This window comes from Python bivittatus, unplaced genomic scaffold, assembly GCF_059951505.1.
Source record: "Python bivittatus isolate LINGU-HERP-01145 unplaced genomic scaffold, Pbiv_v1 ctg000850_np1212, whole genome shotgun sequence".
Lineage (NCBI taxonomy): Eukaryota > Metazoa > Chordata > Lepidosauria > Squamata > Pythonidae > Python > Python bivittatus.
Window position 1 is genome coordinate 21,743,119 of NW_028277112.1, and position 21,751 is coordinate 21,764,869.

Below are 21,751 nucleotides of genomic sequence, written 5' to 3' on the forward strand. Positions count from 1 at the left end.
AATGCAGCTACTGTGATTTATGACTTAGCAAAATGTACGAGCCACTCATTTGGCCAATTCAGCAAATTATCGCTAAATAATTTATTAGAACAATGCTGGAATTATGCCAGGCATCATCATCCGATCCACAAAACCTTGGGTGTAAATAAATTTGAACATCTCTGAGGCGCCAAAAAACCGGTGCGTTTTTCTTCTATTTACTTATGTTCACAGGGCGGTATCCTCCGGAAGCTTTCTGAGTTCACATAACACGCCACCCATACGGTAGTTTAAAAATTAACCTAATCGCCAACGTTTGCACAACGCCCTGAATAGTATTTTAATTTAGTTCACTCATAAGACCTGAAGCTTATTAGTGTCTGGGTTCGCTAGGCCAAAACGTGGCTCGGTGCATCTTGCAAACACAGGCGCTGACCCATAAAACAGCCACCCTCAGTGAGCCGAATCGCACTTAGCCCTTTGCAATGCTGCCGAACCTAATTCTGAGAGGAGAAAAGCGGCCCACCCCCTCTCCCTCATCACCGCCAATGCACAAAACAGGCTCCTTCTCTTTCTACCCGCCCGTTCCCGCCTGGGAGGCTGTGACGTCACCCCGCGCAGCGGAAGACTCCTCCCCCTGCCCTACTCCTTTCAGTTCCCTGACCGAGTTTCGGGGTGTCTCGGGCCTGGCCTGGCCCGGCTCCCTCTGGCGGCGCCGAGCGTCCCGGGCTGAGCTCCAAGGCAGCGCTGGGAGATGTCCCGGCCGAGCAGCGTCTCGCCTCGGCCTCCGGGGAGCGGGCCCACAAGCGGAGGCCCCTCTACCGCCTCTTCGTCGTCCTCCTGCTCCGGCGGCGGTCGCGCCAAGGGGCTGAAGGATATTCGTATTGACGAAGAAGTGAAAATCGCTGTGAATATCGCTCTGGAGCGGTTTCGGTATGGGGACCAGCGAGGTAACGGCTCCCTACACCGGAGGTGACCCATAGTTGATGGGGTCGTTCCTGCTTTGAACCAGGGCAGTGGGAGGGCAGCTCCCGAGACAAGCCAACTCAGTGTTGAAGGTTTGCAAATTAAGAGGTCCTTCCTGTAGGGAGCTGTTGGATCTCCACCTGGTTGGTCTGCAGCGCTTTCTCAGTGTATCTGGCAAACGCATGAGAGTTGTGGTGGTTCAACACAGCTGGAGGGTGTCCCTTATGAAGACTTAATGGGAATAACCAATTGCTGGTGAAGCAGTTACCTTTGTTATTGTTTTATCCTTGGGGTCAAAAGCGATATATTTATGTTGTGTAACACAAGGGGAACCTTACCTCCTTACATTAGTTCCTCTGTTTGGCTAGGAAAGTACAGATGTCTTGGTTGTTGATTGTAGTTGCTGCAGAAATAGTGTTTTATCTGTGCAGCAATATACAGCATTTCTCAAGGACAACAGTCAGTCTTTTTTCATCCATTACTCACCTAGGGTCTTTCATTCTCTCTTGCAACAAACAGGGCAATTTTCCCCGCTCCATTAATCTCTCTTAAAATAATTTTAATCAGATCTTTTGATGCAGAGCTGTCCATTCTGATAATCAGGACCCTTTCAGACATTCAGAAATAAAAGGTTTTTCTGTAGTTTTATATCTGAGCTATATTAAGGAGAGATTAAATATCAATTGAATCATTTGGCTCTGACATTTACCATTTTTATGATATATGTGTGTGTGTGTGTATAAACCAAGATCAAGTGGCAGATAAATAAGATGCTGCAGCATGTTTCCAATCATGCTGTCCTCTATACTTTGGAAGTTAACAGGCAAGGCATGATGGTCACAGTCAACCCTTTTGTTTGTTATCAGGCCCTGGGTACCAAGCATATCTTGGTTCAAGAATTCATTCAAGAATTTATATAGTTCTTTGGTATAATAATATTGTTCATAGATCCATTAATTTATCTAATACTTTAAAAGTCATGTAAATAGAAGTAATTTCCAAATTTAGCATGCAATACTTCCTTCATTTTCTCCCCAGTGTATTACTAATCAAATTTGTTAGTTGACACATGGTATAATCCTGTGCGGTCTACTCCGAAATAATCTCCATTGAATTCAATGGAATTGTCCCAGATGAGACATCCCTTCTCATCCTTGAGAAATGTTTTTTCCTTTTTTTGTGAATGAAAAAAATCCCAATGGCTAAATACTCCTATTATGATTTCTCCTACAGAAATGGATTTTCCTTCATCATTGACCAGTACTGAGAGAGCTTTTATTCATCGACTAAGTCAATCTCTTGGTTTGATTTCTAAAAGTAAAGGGTAAGTTGATATCTTATAACATAATACAGTTTACATGTATTTGAATGAACGTGGATCATTCAGAATTAATGTTTCTGGTTCAATTGCAGTTTTAAGTTTCTGGAATGTTTTGATGCTGTTGAGTTCTTCTTGAGGAGCTTGGTGTGCTTCTGTTTCAAATAGTGCCACATACATTTACTATCAGACTATATTGCTTTCAAGTTCTTGTGCATAATTCCATGTTTAGATTATAGCCACTGGCTATTGATAATTTATCCTTTGTTGCTGCAGTAAATATATTCATTTAGATTTTATACTATTTTATTATAATGTTAAATAACTCCAGAAAATGACATTCTTATATTGATAAAGATATTTAACATATAAATTCTGTAGAAGTTTAGGAATAAAATGCATTGAAGTGAGCTGGACTTGCTTCTAAGTAAATATTGTTAGGATTCAACTATAGGTTTTCTGATAATTGAATATGTAAAAATACTTAGTCTATTTTATTCTGGGGATCTCTGTTAGAGGCTAAAACTATATATGATTGTTGGAATAAGCAAAATGAAGTTTATTTCCTTGGTTATAAATAATTGTGGTACTCAATCATGATTTCAGTAGATGGCAGCACATGACTGAGTTTGGAGGGTAAGTAGGATTAGCCCTGGTTAGTATTGGAATGGAAGATCACCAGGCAATTCCACAGACTAGACTAGGAAGTTGAAAACATCTCAGAAGTGGGAAGCTTCTATGAAGAAGTCTACATGGGTGTATCAGTGAAGATATCAAGATTCAAGTTCATTTAAATGGGACTTTACATTTACTCTTATATGGTTCTCATTAGTAAAATCTTAGATGTTCCTAAACAGTTATTAATGTTTTAAAAAGTATGTGTTTAGATAGCCTCTTATATTATAAAAGCCTTGTCATAGAAAACAATTCAATTCTAAATATTTTAAATCCTATACATAGACATTTATACTACACATCATTTAAAATACAGTAGGGCTTCGTTGTACTCAGCTGTGTTCTTGATTGCATTTCACAGTAGCTGGTTTGTGCACTGGTAATTCAGAAATAATCATAAACCCTTAAAGAGAGCAAATTGAACAGAGAAACCTCATAATGCTGCACCTTCTTTCAGCTTCAGATCAGCACTAGAAATGAACAAAATCTAACCCTCAGTAAATTAGATTAAATAGCAGAGCCAACTTTTTAAAAATAAATGCCTTCTGTACCAGCAGAACACATATTAAGACTAAAATAACGTCTAGGAGCACGGAGTTTCACATGTAGTTACTGCCCTCTAGCATTTAACCATGCTTCTACAGCAAGCGTTCATAACCTGTAAAACATACATACTGAAGCTACCATTTTGAAATGTATATACTAAAAACCAAGACACAGTCAAATCATGATCTGAAAATGAAGCTACTATAATATTTTAAGATAACCAAGTATTAGTACCTTTTAGAGGTCAATGACTTCCTAGAGAGCCATAATAGCTGAAGTGATCTTTCTGAAACAACTGATTTGACCTATGTTTAAAGACACAGTAATTTGTTAGTAGAATTTATTTCATGTATTCATTGCTCCTGGCATATTTTAATATTTTTGAGACAATTATTTCATGTCTAGGTATTCTGATTAATGTGCATGCATAAAGATGGTTCTTGGTGATAAATTCAAAAATGCCTCAATGTTGCAGGAAAGGAGCGAACAGATACCTGACTGTGAAGAAAAAAGATGGATCCGAATTGGCACATACAGTGATGACCTGTAATTTGATTCCAAACACAAAACATGCTATTAGAAGTTTAATACAGAGATTTCCTGTAACCAATAAAGAACGCACAGAACTTCTACCAAAGACAGAGAGGGGAAATGTATTTGCTGTTGAAGCTGGTAGGTTGAGTATACTCTGATATAATACAGTATATCATGGGAGAAAAAATATGTTGCTGAAAGATATGCTTAGAAATTGTTACCATTACAGTTCTAAGATTTTTATAAAGGTGATGGTTGCTATCCTAGTGAGTGTGAATTCCACCCTATGTTGATGATGCTGATTTGCCATTTCCCCAGTACTACTGTCTGTTGTTCTGAAGAGTTCTCTAAACTCCTAAAGAAGGAAGGGAGATTGGTGGAATGCTTCCCATCCTCTTTCATGAGTTCTAAGCAGATCTCTGGATTCAAATCCAGATTTTTCAATAGTAAGTAATAATAAAAAGTCACAGGAATAACTTCATAAGAAGTGGACATTAGGTGGAATTCAGCATTGTTCAAGTGCGAGTTCAGTACTGATCCCTTATTTCTCAAATTTTACTTTGAGGAGCTGGGCCTTATTGGATCAGATTGTGAAGAAATGTGAGGGGATATAGAAGGGAGCAGGAGTTGGTTTACTCCTGTTTTTGAGTCGAAACAGTAGCTGCTGATGTAGAAACATACAATTAGATACTACCCATCAAGAAAAATGTAAGGACCTAAGACTTCTATAACTGAGCTGCCTGCCCTTTGATTCCTCAGAAGCATTCCTGATTTTCCTAATACTGTACTTTAACACATATTTTAAACTGTTTTCATTCCAGAAAATTTGGTTTGAGGTTCTAGTTCTGTCTTAAAGTAGGACTGAACTTAGTTGTTTTCATTTTATAATCTGTACAGTATAATCTTTACAGTAAAAAAAGGTTAAACTCTAACAGTTTTCCTGTATTCAGCACCATACTCTACTCAGTTCTGTCAAGCCTTAAGCATGCAAACTTTTGGGAGACCATGTAGTTTGGTGGCCACACAGGAAACAATTCATCACTGGATTGTTGAGAGTAGTCCTCTAAAGCTTTCACCTGGAAGCTGCAAGACAGGTTATATTAGTTCTGGCTGTGATTGTCTAATCACTAAGCTGTTTAGTACTTTGATCTTTGGTTTGCCTGAGGTTTTCAGGAAGAAAATATAAATAGAGAATAGCTGTTTTGTGTCCATTGTGAAACAAATGGAATGCCTGTCTATTCTCAGGCTAAGCAATTCCTGTTTATTCACATTTATGTTCTACCAGTGTTTTATTTATCAAAGATATTGTTACAATATAAACTAATATATCAATTTAGTACTATTTTGCTGTGCAGTATTCAATTTCTATAACTAAATGGCTTATTTATTGTATGCTATTGTGGATAGATTTTTAGCTTAACATACTCATTATTTTTTCTTTTCCTAGAGAATAGAGAAATGAGCAAAACAAGCGGGCGTCTTAACAATGGCATCCCTCAGATCCCAGTGAAACGGGGAGAATCGGAATTTGATTCATTTCGGCAGTCTCTTCCAGTTTATGAAAAGCAGGATGAAATTGTTAGAGTTATTAAAGAAAATAAAGTCATTTTGATTGTTGGGGAAACTGGATCTGGAAAAACTACTCAGGTATGTAATACATTAGAAGTTAAAAAATATGGAAAAGCTGTCCTAATAGATAAAGAAATAGTCATAGTATTTTAGAATCGTTCAGATGGTAATATATGCTATGCGATTTGCATGTCCAGTTTTTTTCTAACATTAACACCAGTCTTTTTGTTCAGATACCTCAATTTCTACTTGACGACTGTTACAAAAATGGCATACCGTGCCGCATATTTTGCACTCAACCAAGACGGTTAGCAGCAATTGCTGTGGCTGAAAGAGTTGCTGCTGAAAGAAGAGAGAAGATTGGCCAGACTATTGGTTATCAGATCCGATTAGAAAGCAGGTCTCACCAAATGTTTTTTGTGTACTTGGATAAAAAGTATTTTAGAAGTCTTGCAGATTACTGATTCATGCAAATAACAAGCTTTAGAGATAACCTCATCCCTTGCTTTGGCACATTATACTTTTCCCTTTTGGTCCTATACCTCTATATCACTCTTTCTCAGAGATAAGAGAGAAGTTTGACTATTAACGCTATGTTGCATTATACCTATTAATACTAAAAGCATGTACTGTTTCCAAGTGAACATCTGTTGCATCATCTTCCAGGTCTGTTTTTTGGTAATGCTGCCTTCCAGAACTGCATGTTATCTCTGTGTATAATATAGACATAGATTTGTTGAGGAACCATATTGCATCCCTCATTGAATGAAATGAACCATTTCAGATTTTAAGGTTCCCCCTTCTAGCCTTAGATTTTGTGGAAGTAAGTTTGGAAAAGCATTTCCACCAGGTAGTATGTGCCTATGTTACAGATAAATTTCAAAAGAGGAATTATATGCAATGTGCCGTTTGTCTTTTGTTCTTGCTTAGACAGGGTTTTTCTATAATCCTTTATACAGTTTTTTCTTTGAATTAAACCTACACTTTAAAACAGGTCAAGTGGTCTTTCAGAATAGCACTGCACCTTTGCAATACAGTTTGTTCAGATTTTACCGTGTGGAAGTGATAGCATTGTGATTAGAAGCCTTTACATGTTCATGTAATTGTGCTTAATGTTTTTGTAATACAAAGTTCTTAAATAACTTTGTATTAACAGGGTTTCTCCAAAAACACTCTTAACATTTTGCACCAACGGTGTATTACTTCGTACACTAATGGCAGGAGATAGTGCATTGTCTACTGTAACTCATGTTATTGTGGTAAGTTTGACCAATTTTTTTTTTCAGAAATGGTATCCTTGTTAATGTGCAAAGCCTTTTTTATACCTAGGTTAAAATTATTAAAATGTTAACGTATAAACAAACTTTCTTATTAGCATATTAGTGGTCTTATTTATTTAATCAATTTCTAAGGATGCCTGTTCCCCTGTGACTCTGGTCTGGCTTTATTGAACATATATTACTTTGAGGCACTTGCACCTAAACATATGGACTCCAACTGAGGAAGAGGTTATGAATATTTTTTTTTAGCTATAGATGCATTGCATAGAATTTGATTATTATACTTTTTATATCTATAGTAGATTCTAAAGCTTGAATACCTGCATACTAGAATGAAATATTTTTACTAATGTTTGTAAGTTTGCATTGCGAAAGAATTGATTGATAAATTGACAATAATGTAATCCTCATTATTTTAAATTATTTTGAAATTCTGATTATTTTGGCTTTAAAGTGCTTTGATAAAAACATTTATCTTCCAATATGAACATACTTGGTACCTATAGGTTTGTCAGTTTTTTATGAAAGCATATAATTTTCTATGTTCAGCAGATTTCTATACTTTAATCAGAATATGAGACTTAAGGAACAGTTTGCAAATGAGCCGTATAGAATTTGGGATTCTGATTGATTTTTTTAAACTGCCTTTTGGATGACAGCTTGAATACCTAAAGGCAAAACACTGCATAAAGTCACAACATAGGGCAGCAGGATGAATTATGTGTTGATTGTTGGCAGTGTTAATATTAGATGGGACAATGGCTGGAGAATTCTGGGAGCTGAAGCCCATACATTGGGAGCATGCACAAGGTAGGGAAGACTAATATAGACCAACAGATATGAAAACCAATATTTTTAGAACAATGCAGTAAAAAAAAAAAAACCCTACCAAAAGCATAGTTTCAGTATAGTAGCCATTGGTCATTGTGATGAGTGCCAATAAAGATTTAAAAAGCATGACCGTTATTTCTACTATCATCTGTTCCATATCAGGGGTTCTGAAACTTTTTGGCCAATGGGTTCATTGGAATTTTGAGAGCCATGGCTGCCATAGGGCAAATATTATGGATGATAGTCATGTTAAATTTATATATAAATAATGAGCTATGTATAACTGAGGTTTTGGCAAGAGGTAAACAACTCCAATTAACAGATGGCAACAAGAAACAAATTACTTTATGTGATGTAACAAAATGCTCAGGTTTTGTTACAAAAAAAACCCTGGCTTGTTTATGTTGCAGGATGAAGTCCATGAAAGAGATCGATTCAGTGATTTTTTGTTAACAAAATTAAGAGATATGCTACAAAAACATTCGTCATTAAAACTCATACTTTCTAGTGCTGCTCTTGATGTGAACCTCTTTGTCAGATATTTTGGAGGCTGTCCAGTGATATATAGTAAGTTCAAATGTTAAAAGGAATCCCATTATTAATTATAGTTCAAGAAAATATATACTACTCTCTCTCTCTTTGTGTCTACTATGGTATATACCAAACCTTGGAAACAGTTCTGTATCAATTGTAATCTGAGGATCTGTGTGAAAGATACGGGTATTATTGATACTGATTTGCTGTTTTTCTCTTTGAAGCACTACTGCTGAACTTGGATTTCATTTTTATAACATATTAGTGTTTTGACATGGTATATTTTTGAAAAAAAAGTTCGGAATCCCTTAGTTGTGATATAGTATTACAATTTCTTAGTTTGAATTCTGAGTATATAATCATCATTACATATGCAGAAATAAACAGTATTTGGATATAAAAAAAATATTATTCTCAGTATATATTAAATGGAATTTAATTTAATTGGGCAAAAGTTTATCCTAAGATTTTTTTTTTTCAGTTGCTGAAGTAGCAATCTAAAGAGACCATTGTGATAATGAATAGGAACAGAATGGGACAAGAAACAGAAGACATTCTGCAATGCTGGAATTCAGAAATAGCTTTTAGGTCATTAGAGAATAAATAGACATTCCAAAAAAAAAAAAAGAGAGAGAGACACTGCTGAACAGGAGAGAAGAGGTTGCCTCTCTGCTTGAATAGTAGAAGAGGTATAACTGCTATTTGCAAGAAGATAAAGACAAGCTGTAGTAATTGTTATTATCCTATTGTGAGGTTTAGAAACTAATGTATGCTGGCCAGACTTACTGGCTTATGAAGAATTATTTCTCATCTTCCAAGAATATGGACTAGGGATGTGCTGAAACAGCTGCCAAGACTTCTCAAGCCTACTGACTTCTTGTTCATAAATATAGGTGACACATGTTATTAAAGTTGCAGTGACCTCACCTCAGAATTTGAAATTTTGGGGTTAGATTTAGGAAATTTTAGGAAGGAAGATTCTGAAGAGTTTGTGGGTTCAGATGGTATCATTCCAGTCTATGGAAGAAGATTGGAAGGGAAAGCTGCAAGTGAAATGACTAGCTGTAGAAAAGGTGCCAACAGAAGATTGATCGATGATTGATTGATTGTACCATGATCTGCATTACTTGTATGCTGGCATGAAATGGGTTGCACTTCACAAAGGCTGGAAAGACTATATTAGGAAAAGCTTAAACAGTTTTGTGGAGATTGGAGACAGAGCCCCAAAAGTCAGGTGCAGATTTATGCAGTGTAGGAATAACTAAAGTGGGGCCTATTAAAATGATTCAATGAAGATTGATAAAAACATGGATACTTAAGTGTGTTACCATTACCTACATGTCAATCCTCAGCTCACTGAAAATGAGCAATACGGTTAGTACAGGAAGACATATTAACAGGTGGTGTGGAGATAGGGACTACCTACTAAGGTTTATCTTGGTGGACTAATCAAGTCATTACTAATCAAGTCAGTTAAGCATGAGACATACTTTGACTTGAATAATATTTTCATTGAAGTTTGCTTCACTTGATCACTTTATCATGCTTGGTGGACGTATAAAAAAGCTAGAAGATTTTGAGTTCAAATGCATAAACTGATTCAGAGGATTTTAAAGATTAATATACAACTGAAACCAGAATTTTTCCTCTTGAAACTGATGGATAAACAATTGGAAAAATGTCATGAAACTTTGTTTTTATATATGATAACTGCAGCGAGATTATTGTATGCATAAAGATGGAAAGATTTGGCAATACTACAATGGAGTAATGGTTGGTGAAGCTGATAGAACATGTTGAGAAAGAGGTAGATCTGCAATTTTACTTATAAGTGCTGTAAAGAAGATTGGAAGCCACTTTCTCCTTTTTTATTCTATTCTATTCTGTTCTGTTCTGTTCTATTCTGTTCTATTTTTTTTCTTTTTCCACTTTACCTTTCTCTTTTATTTTTTCCTTTTTCTTTTTTCCTTCTTACTTTTTTAGTTTGTATTAATTTTTACTCTTGTTTTTAAAACTTTCAATAAAACTATATTAAAAAAAGATGTTTAGATGTTCTCTAAAAACATATGTGTTTATTACAATTCATTATTGACAGTTCTGAATGAACTCTGGATATTTATGATGTTTGTGTTTCCAGTTCCAGGAAGACCATTTGAAGTAAAGGAGATGTTTTTAGAAGACTTATTAAGAAGTACAGGCTATACAAATAAAGAGATGATCAAATATAAAAAGGAAAAACAGCGAGGTGGGTATCTATTTTTGCAGACGTTGGAAAATAAATGTTTTGATTGATATAAAAAATTGAAAAAGGGGGTGGGGAGGTGCTATAAAATGCAGTGAAAACCCTAGCAAGCAAAATCTGTGCACTTAATCTTGACTTTTTTCTTAATGCAAAACGTAAATACGTTATCTAGAAGAAAAACAACAGACAACTTTGACTGAGTGGTATTCCGCACAAGATAATAGCAAACCTGAATTGCAACGACAGAGGGCAGTTCCAAATGTAGCTGAAGAATATGAGCTGCTGGATGATGGAGGTGACACAGTCTTCAGTCAATTGGTATGCACTATTCTAAGATCTCCAATATTTTATATTGGATTTTATATTTGACAGGAATGGTTATGAAACAGAAACAGTGTGCCTAAGCTCAAGCTGTGCCAGTGCTCATCAAACTGTTTGGTATATCCTTTTCACAGACATCTCTATAAGCATGTCTGTGTTTCTAACTGTACAGAAATGTTAGAAGACAAGTCAGATCTCTGCTTCAACTTTCCACATTATATTCTATTGTGTTTTTCAATTTTTGCATAAACTTTCATGATTTTATCATTCTGTCTCTTAATTGAGTTCATCCTTTATTTACTCTGTATCCTATAAAGTTGAATCCATATAAATGAGGAAGCAGTTTATATTGACATAGCTTAGGATATGCATGGATCTGTCCTAACTTTACAGTAGTAAACAGCATTGAAATTGTAAGGTTTAGAAAGCAGCACTACTTAAAAGTTTTGAAATTCTAAAACTTTTGCCAATTTCAGGATATATGACGTAGTGATTTTAAAAAATGCTTTTCAAGAGTTTCCAAATAATGTTGAAATGTATTTTTATTTACAGGCTGAAAAAGATGTGAATTGTCTTGAACCTTGGCTAATTAAAGAAATGGATGCTTGCCTTTCTGATATTTGGCTGCATAAGGATATTGATGCTTTTGCACAGGTGTTTCATCTTATTTTAACTGAAAATGTCAGTGGTAAGTTCACACTAGTAATTTTTTTACTGAATGACTTACTGAGATATTTAATCATAAATGGCCATGCCATTTGACTGAAAAATAATCCAGCTCTGGTTTCTTGGAATTCTGAATAATAATTTTGAAATGTTTGATTATTCCTGAATAAGTGGGCTATGTGACTCATGAATCATCACCATTTTTTCCAGTATCTGTGTTTTCTCAAATAATGAAGCTTGATCTTGAACAAGCTGTCTAATAAATGTGCATAGAATTGTACATAACAGCCAAAATAATTAATATTTGGTTGATTCAATTTTTAATGTTTTGTAAGAATAGCAGAATATTTTGACAATCTTGAAAGAATAGTAAAAAGTCTAAGCAATTCATAAATAACATTCTAAAACATATACCCCTGCCATTCTCCCCCTCTCCCCAGTTGATTACAGGCACAGTGAAACAAGTGCAACAACATTAATGGTAGCTTCTGGAAGAGGTTTCTTGAATCAAGTAGAACAGCTGATTGGTATGGGAGCAAATGTTCATATCAAATCATCCAATGGCTGGTAAAAATATCAATTTTTTACATTGTTTCTGGGGGGGTCATATGGATATAAAAGTGTATGTTGCGGGGAAAAGAGAAGAGATTAATTCTAGTATTTGATTAATATTTCTGTTTCTGATCTTGCTTTAATATGTAGTATTCATCAATGCCAAAAATAATTTAATATCTCAAAAGTAAGCCTGACACAGAATTTAACTCAACTTGGAAACCATTCCTGGATTATAATTCGATATATGGATTTGTATCCTATCTGAAATTTGGATTTTTCTTAACATAAAGTCTTAATATTCCACCTCTAAAGTTAAATCAGAATACATCTTCAGTAGCTTGGCTTGCTGATTACTGCTGTTGACTTTTTATATATTGCTTGGATTTTAACAACAAATTGTAGTTTTCAAAACAATTTAATATATTTAGTTACTTAAAACTGGTATTGAAATACTGAAAATTATTACCTAATTCTCTGATGCTTGTAATTTTTTCTTTTTTTCAAAACGCTTAATAAAAATATAATTTAAAAATATATAGTATCACGGAAGGATATTTTTCTAATACTCTGATATTAATCATAGCTTTGAAATACATAGTATTATAGATATTTTGAAGTCAAAAGCCTGAAGTTTAACCAATACATTGGAACATGGCAAGAAGGAAAAAAGGATAATATTGGTCATGACTTATTGAAAGATGTAATATACTAAAAGTAACATAATTTATATAAAAAAACAGTTGGTTAACTTATATCTTTCACCTTCACTGTGCGCATTATTTGATTGATTATGTGCCATCAAGTCGGTCTTGACCCTTAGTGACCACATACAGTGGGGCAAAAAAGTATTTAGTCAGCCACCAATTGTGCAAGTTCTCCCACTTAAAAAGATGAGAGAGGCCTGTAATTTTCATCATAGGTATACCTCAACTATGAGAGACAAAATGGGGGAAAAAATCCAGAAAATCACATTGTCTGATTTTTAAAGAATTTATTTGCAAATCATGGTGGAAAATAAGTAGTTGGTCAATATCAAAAGTTCATCTCAATACTTTGTTATATATCCTTTGTTGGCAATGACAGAGGTCAAACGTTTTCTGTAAGTCTTCACAAGGTTTTCACACACTGTTGCTGGTATTTTGGCCCATTCCTCCATGCAGATCTTCTCTAGAGCAGTGATGTTTTGGGGCTGTCGCTGGGCAACACAGACTTTCAACTCCCTCCAAAGGTTTTCCATGGGGTTGAGATCTGGAGACTGGCTAGGCCACTCCAGGACCTTGAAATGGTTCTTACGAAGCCACTCCTTCGTTGCCTGGGCAGTGTGTTTGGGATCATTGTCATGCTGAAAGACCCAGCCACGTTTCATCTTCAGTGCCCTTGCTGATGGAAGGAGGTGTTCACTCAAAATCTCATGATACATGGCCCCATTCATTCTTTCCTTTACACGGATCAGTCGTCCTGGTCCCTTTGCAGAAAAACAGCCCCAAAGCATGATGTTTCCACCCCATGCTTCACAGTAGGTATGGCGTTCTTTGGATGCAACTCAGCATTCTCTCTCCTCCAAACACGATGAGTTGAGTTTAGACCAAAACGTTCTACTTTGGTTTCATCTGACCATATGACATTCTCCCAATCCTCTTCTGGATCATACAAATGCTCTCTAGCAAACCTCAGACAGGCCCAGACATGTACTGGCTTCAGCAGGGGGACACATCTGGAACTGCAGGATTTGAGTCCCTGGCGGCGTAGTGTGTTACTGATGGTAGCCTTTGTTACTTTGGTCCCAGCTCTCTGCAGGTCGTTCACTAGATCCCCCCGTGTGGTTCTGGGATTTTTGCTCACTGTTCTTGTGATCATTTTGACCCCATGGGGTAAGATCTTGCGTGGAGCCCCAGATCAAGGGAGATTATCAGTGGTCTTGTATGTCTTCCATTTTCTAATTATTGCTCCCACAGTTGATTTCTTCACACCAAGCTGCTTGCCTATTGCAGATTCAGTCTTCCCAGCCTGGTGCAGGTCTACAATTTTGTTTCTGGTGTCCTTCAACAGCTCTTTGGTCTTGACCATAGTGGAGTTTGGAGTATGACTGTTTGAGGGTGTGGACAGGTGTCTTTTATACTGATAACAAGGTCAAACAGGTGCCATTACTACAGGTAACGAGTGGAGGACAGAGGAGCCTCTTAAAGAAGTAGTTACAGGTCTGTGAGAGCCAGACATCTTGCTTGTTTGTAGGTGACCAAATACTTATTTTCCACCATGATTTGCAAATAAATTCTTTAAAAATCAGACAATGTGATTTTCTGGATTTTTTCCCCCATTTTGTCTCTCATAGTTGAGCTGTACCTATGATGAAAATTATAGGCCTCTCTCATCTTTTTAAGTGGGAGAACTTGCACAATTGGTGGCTGACTAAATACTTTTTTGCCCCACCGTAGGTAGATTTTCTCCATGATGATCTGTACCTAACCTGGTCTTTCAGGTCTTCCAATGGTACACCCATCACCACTGTAACTGAGTCCACCCACCTTGCTGCTGGCCATCCTCTTCTTCTCTTTCCTTCCACCTTTCCCAGCATTAGAGCCTCCTCTCAAGAGCCAGGTCTTCGCATAATGTGGAGGAGGATAATTTGAGCCTGGTCATTTGTGCCTTGAGTGAGAACTCTGGGTTTATTTGTTCAGTGATCCATTTGTTTGTTTTCTTGGCTGTCCATAGTATTTTCAGGAGTTTTATTCAATACCAAAGTTCAGAAGCATCAATACTCTCCCTATCCTGCTTCTTTAAAATCCAACTTTCCATAGAGTGTCACAGGGAATACCGTGGCTTGCACTATTTTGACCCTGTAGGCATAGTCGCATCATTGTATATGAATATCTTTTCCAAGGCCATCATGGCTGCTCTACCAAGTTCTACAGGTGAAACTCGAAAAATTAGAATATCGTGCAAATGTTCATTTATGTCAGTAAGGCAACTCAAAAGGTGAAACCAATATATGAGATAGACGCATTACATGCAAAGCGAGATATGTCAAGCCTTACTTTGGTATAATTGTGATGATTATGGCATACAGCTTATGAAAACCCCAAATTCACAATCTCAGAAAATTAGAATAGTGTGAAAAGGTTCAATATTCTAGGCTCAAAGTGTCCCACTCTAATTAGCTAATGAATCCATAACACCTGCAAAGGGTTCCTGAGCCTTTAAATGGTCTCTCAGGCTGGTTCAGTAGGAATCATAAGCATGGGAAAGACTGCTGACCTGACAGTTGTGCAGAAAACCATCATTGACACCCTCCATAAGGAGGGAAAGCCCCAAAAGGTAATTGCAAAAGATGTTGGATGTTCCCAAAGTGCTGTATCAAAGCACATCAATAGAAGGTTATGTGGAAGGGAAAAGTGTAGAAGAAAAAGGTGCACAAGCAGCAGGGATGACCGCAGCCTGGAGAGGATTGTCAGGAAAAGGCCATTCAAAAGTGCTGGGGACTTTCACAAGGAGTGGACTGAGGCTGGAGTTAGTGCATCAAGAGCCACCACACAGAGACAGATCCTGGATGTGGGCTTCAAATGTCGTATTCCTCTTGTCAAGCCGCTCCTGAACAACAAACAACGTCAGAAGCGTCTTACCTGGGCTACAGAAAAAAAGAACTGGTCTGTTGCCCAGTGGTCCAAAGTCCTCTTTTCTGATGAGAGCAACTTTTGCATCTCATTTGGGAACCAAGGACCCAGAGTCTGGAGGAAGAATGGAGAGGCACACAATGCACGATGCTTGAAGTCCAGTGTGAAGTTTCCACAGTCTGTGCTGATTTGGGGAGCCATGTCATCTGCTGGTGTTGGTCCACTGTGCTTCATTAAGTCCAGGGTCAACGCAGCCGTCTACCAGGAGATTTTGGAGCACTTCTTGCTTCCTTCCGCAGACGAGCTTTATGGGGATGCTGACTTCATTTTCCAGCAGGACTTGGCACCTGTCCACACTGCCAAAAGTACCAAAACCTGGTTCAATGACCATGGGATTACTGTGCTTGATTGGCCAGCAAACTCGCGTGACCTGAACCCCATAGAGAATCTATGGGGCATTGCCAAGAGAAAGATGAGGGACATGAGACCGAACAATGCAGTGGAGCTGAAGGCTGCTATTGAAGCATCCTGGTCTTCCATAACATCTCAGCAGTGCCACAGGCTGATAGCATCCATGCCACGCCGCATTGCGGCAGTCATTGCTGCAAAAGGGGCCCAAACCAAGTACCGAATACATATGCATGCTTATACTTTGCAGAGGTCCGATATTGTTCTATTTCCAATCCTTGTGTTATTGATGTCATGTAATATTCTAATTTTCTGAGATTGTGAATTTGGGGTTTTCATAAGCTGTATGCCATAATCATCACAATTATACCAAAGTAAGGCTTGACATATCTCGCTTTGCATGTAATGCGTCTATCTCATATATTGGTTTCACCTTTTGAGTTGCCTTACTGACATAAATGAACATTTGCACGATATTCTAATTTTTTGAGTTTCACCTGTAATCTGTGGCATATTTCTTAACTGCTTTGTTCCTTTACCAACTACAAGTCATACACATACCATACCCAAGGCTGGGGATAACAAGCAAAATGGGCTCAATTACCATCCTGGCCCAATGCACAGAAGAAAAGCCAGGATGGTTACAGGAATGGGGGAAAGGGAGGGCAGGCACAATAACAGAGAAGATGCATACTAGAGAATATGCACAATAATAGAGAAGATCATTCCAAAGGGCAAGCATAATAATAGAGAGGATGCATCTTCTACATCCCATTAGATGGCATCACCTTAGAGGGGGGATCTGGAACATCCCTATCCTGTGCAACCTAGTGAGACTGGTAGAAATAACCAGAGATAGGCAGTGCTGCAAATAACTATGTCAACAGAGAAAAATAATTACTTTTACACACACTACAGATTACTTGTATTAGTAGTCAGAGAACGTAAATAAATATTTTGCGGCAGTAGTTAAAGGTCTAATCTTAGAGGTCCAAATATTATCAAAATACTTTTTTCCTATCATAGAGAGACTCATTAATTTATATAACAGTAATAAAACAAGTTTACAAATAGGCTTGTCCAGATTCTTCAAAAAAGATGTTTTGCAGTGCAAAGGAGGATGTACAAAGCACATTTCTTGCAACTATTAAAGCAACCATGTTTTTTCTAGGTTATATAGCTGTTTTATAATGCTTTATATATGTGTCTGCATGGTTTACATGTCGTTGTGAAGCATCCCTTTGGAAAGATCTTCATAGCCCTATTGCAAATCCTATAATGAATATAGCTAAAAAGTATTGAAAATGTTCTATTGTTGTGCATAAGCCAAACATTTTATTAAATGCTTTTACAGGACAGCTTTGGATTGGGCTAAACACTTCGGGCATACAGAAGTAATTGACCTGCTAGAATCCTATTGGTAATGTATTTCCTGATACTGAAATGCACTACAGAAATCTATCAAAGCCTTGTTTATGATTGGGGTGCTCTTGATATCTGATTTATGGAGATCCTTTACTTAACACAATTCTATCTAGGCCTTTGGAATGTTTTTTGAAGCAGATTACGCTTTTTAAAAAAAGACGTTTTATTGTAAAGTTTAAATAGGAAAAAGAGTTTCTTAATGATATTCTGAAGGGCTCTTAATGTTTAGTACAAACCTTAAATACTTTTAGGATCATCCCCAAGCTATTTTTATTCCAGACATTGCACTTCACAGTTTATTTTCTTCTTGATGCATATGTTAATTCTAGGTTTAAAGCCAAGCTACCTCTAAAACGAGGTATTAGTGGTCCTTGCAAAATTAGCAAATGATTTATTTCTAAATTTTAGCCTGTATTCGAAAGATATGAAATAGGATGAACTGGAACATTATTGAACAGCAATTGTAACACAATATGAGAAGAAGTTTAAAAAACAAAGTAATTTAATATGAAACATATTTTTTTAGCGTTGACATCTGTTAAATATGTCCACAGAGTGATAGACATATTTTATTTCATGCTCAGAACAGCACCACATGAAACATTCTATCAGAACGTTCTGAGTTAGCTGTGTTCTGAAACTCAAAATAACTCAAATATTCTGTATTGTCATCTTTGAGCTACAGAAACCATTGGGAATTTGGAATAAACGCTTAACCCCCTAGCCCTTCACCTTGGTGCCACTAGGGTAAATAGGTTGGTACTTCATACTGACAGTGTTAACCATATTCCTTTCTGTGGGGATTGATTTTTCAGTGTTTTCAAACAGTCCTGAGTGAATTGAACAAATATGATAGATAGATAAATAAACAAAGTGTGTGACTAAGATTATGGTTTAATTGAAGTTAGTTTTATGAACCTACTCCATTCAGGTAAATTCAATGGATTATTAACCAAAGACAGAATTCCTATGAACATTGCATTGGCTCTATAGGGTTTTGAGAGTGAAAGACAAAGTAGACAAAAAATTCCCCATTAATGAATGTCTTTGTTGAGTCAATGCCCTTACGTTCCTAGAAAGATTCCTTTGTGGTTTCTAAGTATTTGTGAAATTGAAAAAAACATTTTGGGACTTCTGATTTTTGACGTTTAATGAAACTTGGTTCTGTATTTCATAAGTGTTATCTTACCTTACTTATCTCTGCTATATATTTTAGTGCCTCATTAGAGTCTGGTAATTTAGATGAAAGTTCCTTGGTCCATGCTAATGCTAGTGAACTTAGTGCAGAAGATCGAGAACTCCTGAAAGCTTACCACCACAGTTTTGATGATGAAAAGGTAGATCTTGACCTGATCATGCACCTACTATACAATATCTGTCATAGCTGTGATGCAGGTAAGATCCATATTGTTATGTCCAATTGTAATACATTGTTTAATATCAAGGCTTGTTTGCTTTATTTATTTATTAGTAAAAGTTTTTTGTTGCTCATTCCTGGTCACTCTGGATGGTTAGAAATAAAAAACTATGAAATCTTAACATTAAAAATTCTGAAAGACCTGGCTGGAAAGATACGCTAAAGATCAGTGACTGAAGGATGGATTACTTGTATTATACTCTGGCATGTATCCCAAGACCAGCATGTACATTTTGTGAGATTGCAAGAAAAGGATACTGTATGTGCCTTTTGACCTACTTCGGCAGTGCTATTTTTATATTTTTTCAGCAGCATGTGATTGCATATTCTCACTCTTTCCTGCAGTTAATAATGTTTTGTGAGCAAGGCCTAAATGTGTACAAATGAAATTGGGGAGATTTTGTTTCACATTCAGTTATGTAGGCAAGGGAACATAAACCTTGGCTTACTTTTGTTTCCATTTGTAGCACATTCCCATTCAGGGATTATTTGAACTAGCTGATAATAAAAGAACCCTTTAGGAGGTGTTTGAATTTTCAAGCTGATGACAACATACATAATTCCTCAGAATTCTGAGGCTATTTTTATCATTTGTGAGAAGTTTGAGTGCCACAATAACTACAGTTGCTTAGGTTCATCTTAGCATTTGAACTTTGTTTCAGGTGCAGTTTTAATTTTTCTTCCTGGATATGATGAGATAGTTGGATTGAGAGATCGCATACTATTTGATGACAAGAGATTTGCTGATAATGCTCACAGGTAAATGTTTATATATTTTTATTTTGAAGGGCTTTTGGTTTTACTTTACAAAACTGCATTTTTTTTAACTATTTCATTCTGATTTTTTGCTCTTAGATTCCAGGTGTTTATGCTGCACTCAAATATGCAGACAACTGACCAGAAAAAGGTTCTTAAGACTTCTCCTCCAGGCATACGCAAAATAGCAAGTATCAAACGACTTTAGTTATTTAATGATTGTTCCCTCTTTCACTTTAGCTGTCCTTACAAGGTTGTTATTTTTGCTTCTGCAGATACTTTCTACAAATATTGCAGAAACCAGTATTACAGTAAATGATGTTGTTTTTGTGATTGACTCAGGAAAAATGAAAGAGGTATGCTATCTTTAATGTATATTTTAATTAAAAAATATTTGGTAGAAAAATTTAATGAAAGCAAAATATGTTGGCATTACTTGTGTAAAGTAATAAAAATAATAATTATATTATTATATTACATATAATTTCATAGTTAAATGAAATAATAACTTGGTGTTCATTTCTGTATCATGTTAACTGCCAAGAGTTGGAAGAATATAAATGTAATTAATAAATAAATGTAGATATTTTACAATGTATATATTTTCTTAACATTCTAGAAGTCCTTTGATGCACTGAATTGTGTAACTATGCTTAAGATGGTGTGGATTTCTAAAGCAAGTGCTGTTCAGAGGAAGGGCAGGTAATAAAACTTTAAGAATTTTTTGGTTTCCTAAGCTTGTTTTAGAGATGCTCAGTATTTTTGTAAGGTACCTCATAAAAAGAAAGAAAGAAATCTATTTTCCAGACCTGACAAGAAACCCTCACAGGTATATAAAATTAAAAGTGGGAAGAAAATTTTCACTTGGAACAGAAATTTTAATGAATGAATTTTTAATTGAAAATTTATTTGTAAGTCTGCTTTGATAATTTACTTATATACTTTTTAATGTTTTAATTCATCTTAAATACTGTTTTACTTCTAAGGGCAGGACGTTGTCGACCTGGAATTTGTTTTCGACTTTTCAGTAGACTAAGATTTCAAAATATGTTGGAATTTCAGACTCCTGAACTTCTAAGAATGCCTCTACAAGTGGGTACTTTTTATTCTTCTAAGTCTGTTAGACGCTCATAATACTGTGTTTGAGTTCAAGCCAAGTTTTGTTTAATCACCTGTGAGGATTTGGCTCACAACTAGCCTATAAACTAGAGAGGCTTAGTACAAACTGTGAAATACCACAGTGATTTAATTCATCTAATACCCCCGATTCAGTTTTCATTAATCATAATTTTGAAACAGTGATTATAGAAATGTTAGTTCATGAGTTTGTTTCCATATCCAAGAAGTAGCCTGAGGACAATATAAAATGATGGTTTCTAAGTTTTACCCTACCAAAGTGTGTGTATGTGCCTGGGTACGTATATGTATGCATATGTTTATAAGACTGAGTCTGGCTTGTCCAACAAACTGTAAAACAAACTGGTTGATCCCTGTGTGCAATGAATATCCAATAAATATATAGACAATGATTATATTGAAAACCGTTTTGGAGGCATTGCATGGAAAACCTTGAAATCTTTTGAATATTTAAAATTACCTAGTACTTTTCAACTGTGCTAAATACTGAATGGGATAGTTATGCACATTTTTATCACATGTTGCATAAATTAGATATCCTGCGTTTCAGCCCCACTGTCTCTTGAACAAGAGCTTTGCTAATATGATGCAGTGTTGAATCTGGTGATAGTCACTGTTGTGGGGTTTTTTTTCATGCCTGCATATACAACATTGCCTGGAATAATCCTGAAGGTACAAATCTCCACATATTTTTTTTTTTGCACCGGATTTTTAAATCACTGAAATCTCACAGGTTTTCAGCAATCAAATGTTTGAAATCTTGCCTGACAAAGTCTGACACCTCATGTGATTTCAGCATTTGAAAAAAAATCAACAATTTAGGGTTGCTGCAGGCACTTTGATGCCTGCTGTTTTGCCAGCTTCTGCTTCAGGATGTTAAAGAAACTAATATATTTCTCAGATTTTCTTTTTTATGTTGTACCTTAAGTAAATATATGCAGTTGAATTACAATCCTAGGCATCCTTATTTGTGAGTAAGAC

General features: G+C 36.2%; 1 protein-coding gene across 2 annotated transcripts in view; it reads left to right on the plus strand.

Moving 5' to 3' along the window:
- The first annotated feature begins 591 nt into the window (after positions 1 to 591).
- Positions 592 to 21,751, plus strand: part of YTHDC2 (YTH N6-methyladenosine RNA binding protein C2) — a 41,355-nt gene continuing 20,195 nt past the window's right edge. The window contains exons 1-18 of one of the 2 annotated variants that reach the window (XM_007430386.4): positions 592 to 929; positions 2,179 to 2,269; positions 3,960 to 4,156; positions 5,466 to 5,665; positions 5,821 to 5,987; positions 6,744 to 6,846; positions 8,109 to 8,265; positions 10,370 to 10,477; positions 10,647 to 10,792; positions 11,348 to 11,483; positions 11,902 to 12,028; positions 17,390 to 17,455; positions 18,677 to 18,855; positions 19,540 to 19,636; positions 19,733 to 19,820; positions 19,909 to 19,989; positions 20,253 to 20,335; positions 20,620 to 20,725. In XM_007430386.4, coding sequence (XP_007430448.1) covers positions 734 to 929; positions 2,179 to 2,269; positions 3,960 to 4,156; positions 5,466 to 5,665; positions 5,821 to 5,987; positions 6,744 to 6,846; positions 8,109 to 8,265; positions 10,370 to 10,477; positions 10,647 to 10,792; positions 11,348 to 11,483; positions 11,902 to 12,028; positions 17,390 to 17,455; positions 18,677 to 18,855; positions 19,540 to 19,636; positions 19,733 to 19,820; positions 19,909 to 19,989; positions 20,253 to 20,335; positions 20,620 to 20,725 — 2,328 coding nt within the window. In that variant the 5' untranslated portion in view covers positions 592 to 733. Of the gene's footprint in view, positions 952 to 2,178; positions 2,270 to 3,959; positions 4,157 to 5,465; positions 5,666 to 5,820; positions 5,988 to 6,743; positions 6,847 to 8,108; positions 8,266 to 10,369; positions 10,478 to 10,646; positions 10,793 to 11,347; positions 11,484 to 11,901; positions 12,029 to 17,389; positions 17,456 to 18,676; positions 18,856 to 19,539; positions 19,637 to 19,732; positions 19,821 to 19,908; positions 19,990 to 20,252; positions 20,336 to 20,619; positions 20,726 to 21,751 lie in introns of both variants that reach the window. The other variant, XM_088130039.1, reaches the window with a different exon arrangement.